This window comes from Pteronotus mesoamericanus, unplaced genomic scaffold, assembly GCF_021234165.1.
Source record: "Pteronotus mesoamericanus isolate MK-2021 breed Mesoamerican mustached bat unplaced genomic scaffold, CSHL_Meso_final contig_436, whole genome shotgun sequence".
In the NCBI taxonomy this organism is placed as follows: Eukaryota; Metazoa; Chordata; class Mammalia; order Chiroptera; family Mormoopidae; genus Pteronotus; species Pteronotus mesoamericanus.
This window is the reverse complement of record NW_026555164.1, coordinates 175,932-181,902: the sequence shown is the minus strand read 5'-3', so window position 1 is coordinate 181,902 and position 5,971 is coordinate 175,932. Positions and strand designations below refer to the sequence as shown.

At 73.3% G+C, this 5,971-nt stretch overlaps 1 protein-coding gene across 1 annotated transcript; it reads left to right on the top strand.

Annotated features, from left to right (window-relative positions):
• The first annotated feature begins 1,989 nt into the window (after positions 1–1,989).
• CUNH20orf204 (chromosome unknown C20orf204 homolog) lies at positions 1,990–3,453 on the top strand. The gene is made up of 4 exons (XM_054577505.1): positions 1,990–2,117; positions 2,565–2,916; positions 3,013–3,165; positions 3,304–3,453. Exons 1-4 carry the CDS (start codon positions 1,990–1,992, stop codon positions 3,451–3,453), a joined length of 783 nt encoding a protein of 260 aa, XP_054433480.1.
• The last annotated feature ends 2,518 nt before the right edge of the window (positions 3,454–5,971 follow it).

Sequence of the window (5,971 nt, the reverse complement as noted above, 5' to 3'; positions counted from 1 at the left end):
GGGGGGCCGGGGGGGCCGGGCCCCGCCCCCTGCTCTGCTCTCCGATTAAACGTTCCCCAGGCTCCCGGCAGGGCTGGTGCTGCGGGTTCTCTCTGGGCGGCCCCGTGGGCTTGTCCCATCCCCTGCGGCTCTGCGTGTGCGAGGGGGTTTGTGCAGAGGGTGGCGGGGAAGTGGGGGTTCCCTGATGGCGCCTGAGGCTGAGCGCGCAGCAGCCGGGCGGATGTACGTGCCTCCTGGCCCCGTGCAAGGAGGGTCTCCTCGCATTCGAGGGCGACCTGGTTCTGCTGCTTCGTCGGTTTTCCTGAAGCAACTGCCTCCCTCTGGGGCTGAGAAAAGGGGTCCTTGGGGCGCGGGGGCAGGCGCGGGGGTAGCGGGGGGGCTGGAGGGCTGCGGCTCCGCTGGGGGAGGCGGGCGGAGGGGCCTCCCCCGCACCGGGGTCGAAGCCCGAGGCTTCTGGGGGCTGAGTGCCAGCTGCCGGTCTCGCGTGACGGGGAAGCCCCAGCCCAGCCCGGGGGAGCGAGGGGCTGTGGCCACAGGCCAGACAGATGGCCGCCTGTGCTCAAGGGGGCGCAGCTGCCCCGGGTGCCTCCCGTGGCTTTGAAGTCAGGTGAGGCCTCCCGCGGGGCCCTTGGAAAGTTCCAGAGCTCCAGGGCGACCCAGTGTGAGCCTCTCAGGGTGGTCTTTGTCCCGGGGAAAGGCCCTTCAGCTGTTCCCGCACTGACACCCCCCACCCCTCCAGAAGGTGGTGGGTCCCAGAGGCTGCGCCTGCTTTGCGGTGGGCGGGGCTGCGGCTGAGTGCGGCCGCGGGAAGTCCCAGGCCAGGGCCTGCCGAGGCAGGACCCCAGGAGTCCGGGTGCGGGGGCTGGGCTGGCCCTGGGGGGCCGCTGAGGCTCGCTCGCCTGGCTCTGCCGTGGCTGGGCTCTGGGGGGGAACAGTGCTCCTCGCGGGGGAAGACCCTGGTGGGGGGTGGGAGCGGCCCCCTCTCTTGGCTCTCCTCCCCCACCGGGTTGTGCTGCCCTCTGCCCACCGGGCTCCCACCCCCTCCTGGACGGCGGCACGTCTCCCGGGGCCGGCCCCTCCGTCCCGACCCGCTGGATGGGAGAGCCCCGCCAGCTCCTTGGGTCCAGGGTCAGGTTCATTGAAGAAGTGATTGGATAGGGGGTGGGGAGAGGGAGGGGGCAGGCTGGGATCCTGGGGCCTCCTCCCTCCCGCCCGCCTTCGCTGGAGGAGCCAACTTCAAAAGCCTCGTCCGCCTGCTGCCAGCCACCGAGCTGCAGCCCGTCCCTGGGAGCCCCCGGCCGGCAGTGGCGGGGCTGGGAGCCGGACCCCGGGAGGCCGCGCACCTGAGGACCCGGGTCATGGTGGAGGCTCGCCGGCCGGAGTGAGGGCGGGCCTGGCCCTGAGAGGCCATGGTGAGCGGCCGGGGCCCGGGGGCCGGGGGGCCGGGGGGCCGGGGCGAGCGCCCCCGGGGAGAGGCTGCGGGTTCCGCGTGCCCCACCGCCAGCGACTGGCGGGAAATCCCCCAGGGTTCCGTCCCGGGCCCGGCCCTGGGCGCTCTGGCCCTGGGTGCCGCTGCGGGCCTTTCCCGGCAGCGCTGGGGGCAGGGAGTCCGCGGGGCCGCCCTGTGGCTGGGGCTGCCCTGTCCTCACAGGCTGGGCTGGCCGGAGCCTTGGGCCCCTGTGTGTGAGTGTCGGGGGGCAGGACAGACGAGCCTTCTGAGGACCCCGGGGCGTCCGACCTGCCCAGCTGGCTGTTCCTCTGGTACTGTGGGCGCTCTCGTCACTGTGCCCTCTGACCCACAGCGGAGAGAGGCGCGGCCCCGGGTGGGCCGTCACGGTCGGCGTGTCCAGGGGCCGAGGGGAGGTCCCCCTGCTCCTCCGGCTGCTGGAGCCCCCAGACACCCCAGCCTAGGGCCAGCTGGGAGCTGCTGCGCGGCCGCCTCCGCTGGGGCTGGGAAGCGGAGTCGAGTCCTGGTCTCGCTCAGTTCACATGATTGATTTCCAGGCGCAGCCGGACTCCATCTTGGGGCCAGGGGGTGGGTTTGGGGGCTGGGAGCCTCGAGATGAGCCCTTGTTTCTCTTCGACGCCGGAGCTCCTGGGGACGGGGGCTTCTGCCCGTGAGAGTTGGCTCCTCCGTTCTGGAGGCGGGGGGAGGCCCTGAAGCAGAGTGTCCGGGGGCCCAGTGTGTCCCCTCCCTTGCCTTGGGGTTTCCCCAAGCCTTCCCCTTCCACCGGGGTGTGGCCTTGGGCTCTGAGCCCTCATCCCTGTCCTGGCTGGGCCAGGGGTGCACGGGGACTTCACTTCCCAGCTCAGAGCCGGTTGTAGCAGGTCTGCTGGTGGGGGTGGTCCTGTCCGGGGCTCCTGGGGGTGGGGGGAGGGGTCCGCCTGGCCAGCAGAGAGGTGCCCTGCTGCCCCCAGGCCTAGGCCAGCCCTGCCCTCCCCAGTCAACCCCACGCAGGCCAGGGCACCGGCTCTGCTGCCCCGGGCCCGGCCCTTGCCCCGTCTCCCTCGGCCCTGCCGGGGCTCCGGGGTGCAGGCCTCGTGGGGCGTCGGCTCCCGCTCAGAGCCCCAGGCCGTGGGGCGACGCTGAGGACGGCCTGCGAGGCTGCGGGGGGCCCCCCTGACCCGGCGGCCTTCCAGGTGCCCCCCAAGCCCGCGCTCTGGGCGCTCCTGCTCGCACTGCTGGGACTCGCGCCCGTCCCCGCGCGGCCGCGCGGCTGCAGCGTCCCCGACGTCCTGCGCCACTACCGGGCGGTCATCCTCGAGGACCTGCAGGCCGCTGTGAGGCGGGCGGGGCTGGGGGCCGCAGGGAGCGGGCCGGGCTCCAGGCACCTCCACCTTCCTCAGAGGAACCAGACAAGAGCTGCGGCCGCCCGGCGGCGGGGTCGGCTGGGACCCTCCTGTGGCGCCCAGAAGGTAGGCGGTGCCGCCCACCCGTGCCCTGCCGCCTGCGCCCTGCCGCCTGCCCGTCGGGCTCCGCGCCCAACCCCCAGTTGCCGCCTCCGCCCCCAGGAGCACGGAATCCTCGCCTCCATCGCCTCCCTGGGCCAGACCCTGCGCAGCGCAGCGGCCGGGCGTCGCCGCGGGGCCCTGGAGAAAGCAGCTTGGACCGTCGCCTTGCGCACTGAGGCCGTGATGCGGCGCCACTGCCGGACCCCGCGCCAGGTGTGCCTGCCGGCCCAAGTGCGCACGGGTCCTTCCGCGGTTTGGGGGTTCACGTTGGGCCCACTGGCTGCGCCTTGGTCCTTCCCCAGGGGCAGGGGGCTGGGGCAGGCGCTCTCGCTGACCAACCCTTCCCGACAGCGGAGCCGGCGCCGGCGGCCCCAGACGCACCAGGAGCCACGGCCTCACGGCGGCGGCCGGAGGCGACTTCTGCTGCGAACCTTGAACGCTGTCGCCACCTGCTGGGAGAAGCTCTTCGCGCTGCGCGCTTGGGCCCACGGGAGCCCCTAGCGCGCGCTGCCCGGGACCTGAGAAGGAGCGTCCTCGATTGGCCACGACCGAGGGCTCCCCTGGTGACCTCGGCTGAACCCTGGGTCCTGCCTACCCGCCTGGGCCTCATCCTGGCCCGCGGCCCCTCAAGGGCCCAGGACTTTGGAGATGTGAGCCCTGCCCGATCCCAGACCGCTCTCCACGCCCGAGCGAGGCCTCAATAAACAGCTGGTGCTGTGGTCCGTTCTCGCTCCCTGCGCCTGCTGGCCCTGGGGGCGCCCGGGGATCTGCTCCTCGGCTGGTGCTGGGTGCTGGGGGCACCAGCTGGCGGTGGCCTGGGGCGGGGGGCGGGGCGGGGGGTCCGCGTCCTGTTCCACCTGAGTGAGCGCCGCACTCCCCGGCTCGGGCAGCAGGGGGCGGCTTGGGACACATGACTCCGGTCCAGCCGGAGGCTTGGGGGATGGGGGGGCCTCCTGTGGCCCGAGGACGTGGCTTCTCGGTCCTGCTCCACTCCAGTGGGGGAAGGGGTGGAAATGGCGGGGGGGTGGCGGGGGAGGCCAGGCTTTGTGAATTCGGAGCAAAACAGCCGGATAAAGGAAATGGGCCTGAAGGGAAGCCGGAGCCACCGGCCCTGGCTGCAAGGGGGCCAGGCCGTTTCCTGCGGCCCTGGGAGGGCGGCCGCAGCCCCTCCGTGGGACTGGGCGGGCTGGCCCGGGACCCTCCGTCGGCCGGGCAGAGGGGGCGCCGGTCCCTGAGCTCCGCACGCACAGCCGCACCGCCCTGGGGCCCTGCCCCTCCCGAGCACCCCGACGAGGCGGACGCCTGGCGGGCTGCACACCTGCTGTCACACTCCTCCCAGGCGGGCGGCCCCCCTGGGGGGCCGCAGGGCTGGTGCAGCAGAGGGCGAGCGCGTGCCGCAGTCCCCACGTGCGCACGGGCAGCCCGCGCTGCAGGGCGCCGAGGCACCGGGCGGGAGGTCAGGGCTCAGCCCCGTCACCCGCCAGGAGGTGGGAGAGCTGCGGCGGGACCCCGGCGGCGAGCGGGGCGTCGGTGTGGCCCGCGGGCAGCGGGCGCCGGGGCCTGGGTGCGCGCTCGGCCTCTGGCTCCCTTCCCGCACTCCCTGGCCACGAGGTGTGGGCCTGGGGGCCCCGCTGAGCCTGAGGGCGAAGCTGCCGGCGCCGGCCTGTGCGCACGTGTGCAGTGCGGGCTGTCGCCGGGGCAGGCGCGCGGGTGGGGCGACCGGAGCCGTGCGGCCCGAGGGCCTGGGCCACGGGGGGACGTTAGAATCGGGTCGCAAACAGCCTGCACTGGGCATGGGGGCTGTGTGGTCAAGGCTCAAGGAGAGGCCGGGGCAGCCGGGCGTGTGCTCTTGAGCTAGGGCGACCCCAGTAGAGGAGAACAGACTCGCGTTAGACGGAGCTGTTGGTGTCACCCAACATCAGGGCGGCGGGGGGGGGCTCGGTGTCCTGGCCGGGGGAGCAGGTCAGCTCTGGTTGGAGCCCGAGGGGTGGGGCAGCAGAGCCAGGGCTGGAGAAGGTCAGTGAGAGAGGCTAGGGGTCGCCCCTGTGGTCCCCGGGCACTGCGCCTGCCCCAGCCCTGGGGCCGCGAGGGGCGCAGGGCTAGGGGCTCCCTGGCTGCCACCCACCCAGGGCGCTGCCTGCTCGCTCAAGGGCGTCAGCAGCAGGCTGTCCCCGCCTGCCCGCGGTCTTGCTCCAGGGTTGTCCTCGGCACAGTGCCCCCCCTTCCTGCTCTGTCCCTTCTGTCGGGGCCTTAGACACGCCCACCCCCGGGTGGTAGGCTGGCGCCCTGGGTGGGGGACCGGGGCCACGTCCCAGAAGTCACCTGTATTGGTTTCCTAGGCCACTGTCAAAGACCACAAGCTCGGGGGCCTGACACAGCAGAGGATTGGTTTCCTCACGGCTCCGCTGGCCTGAACCCGCGGCATCCGAGGGCCCTGCCCCCTCCAGGGCCTGCAGCGAACCTCCCGGGGGCCCCAGGCGCCCGTTGGCTGTGGCTGCGTCCCTCCAGCTCTGCCCCCTCCTCCCGTGAGGCTCTTTTGCTCTGGACTCGGTGCCACCCGAGAAACCCAGGGTTTCCTCTCCTCGGGGTCCTCTGCTGGGACCCTTTTCCAGAAAAGGTCCTGCTTGGGTTCTGGGAGTAGGCTTTGTCGTTTTGGGGGGTGGGAGGGGGCTTTGGCTTCCGGGGCAAAGTTCACTTGTGAGGAGTGCGGACGCCCCATCCAGATCAGGTCTGGGGGCAGGTACAGAGCCATGGCTACCGCTGAGGGGAGGCCGGGGGCGCCTCGCTCTGACCCCGAGGTGCCCGCTGCCCTTGGCCTCAGCATGGGGCCCTCTGGTGGGCCGCGGCGGCACTGAGCACTCAGAAGACGCGCCGGCTGGAGCTGCCCAGCGCGTGGAGATCCGAGGCCGCACGGCAGGGAGGCTGCGGGCCCCGAGGGCAGAGCGGGCGGCCCCGCACGGCCCGCGCCTGCTTCTCCCCGTGTGAACCGGCAGCTGGGGCCCACACGGGGTGGGGCCTG

What these genes read in the sequence shown, in the direction of transcription:
- CUNH20orf204 (XM_054577505.1), top strand. Translation starts at nt 1,990, where the DNA reads ATGATTGATTTCCAGGCGCAGCCGGACTCCATCTTGGGGCCAGGGGGT. An exon ending in GGGGACGGGGGCTTCTGCCC is followed by an intron (nt 2,118 to 2,564) that starts GTGAGAGTTGGC and finishes GCTCCCGCTCAG; the next exon opens with AGCCCCAGGCCGTGGGGCGA. An exon ending in ACTGCCGGACCCCGCGCCAG is followed by an intron (nt 3,166 to 3,303) that starts GTGTGCCTGCCG and finishes CCTTCCCGACAG; the next exon opens with CGGAGCCGGCGCCGGCGGCC.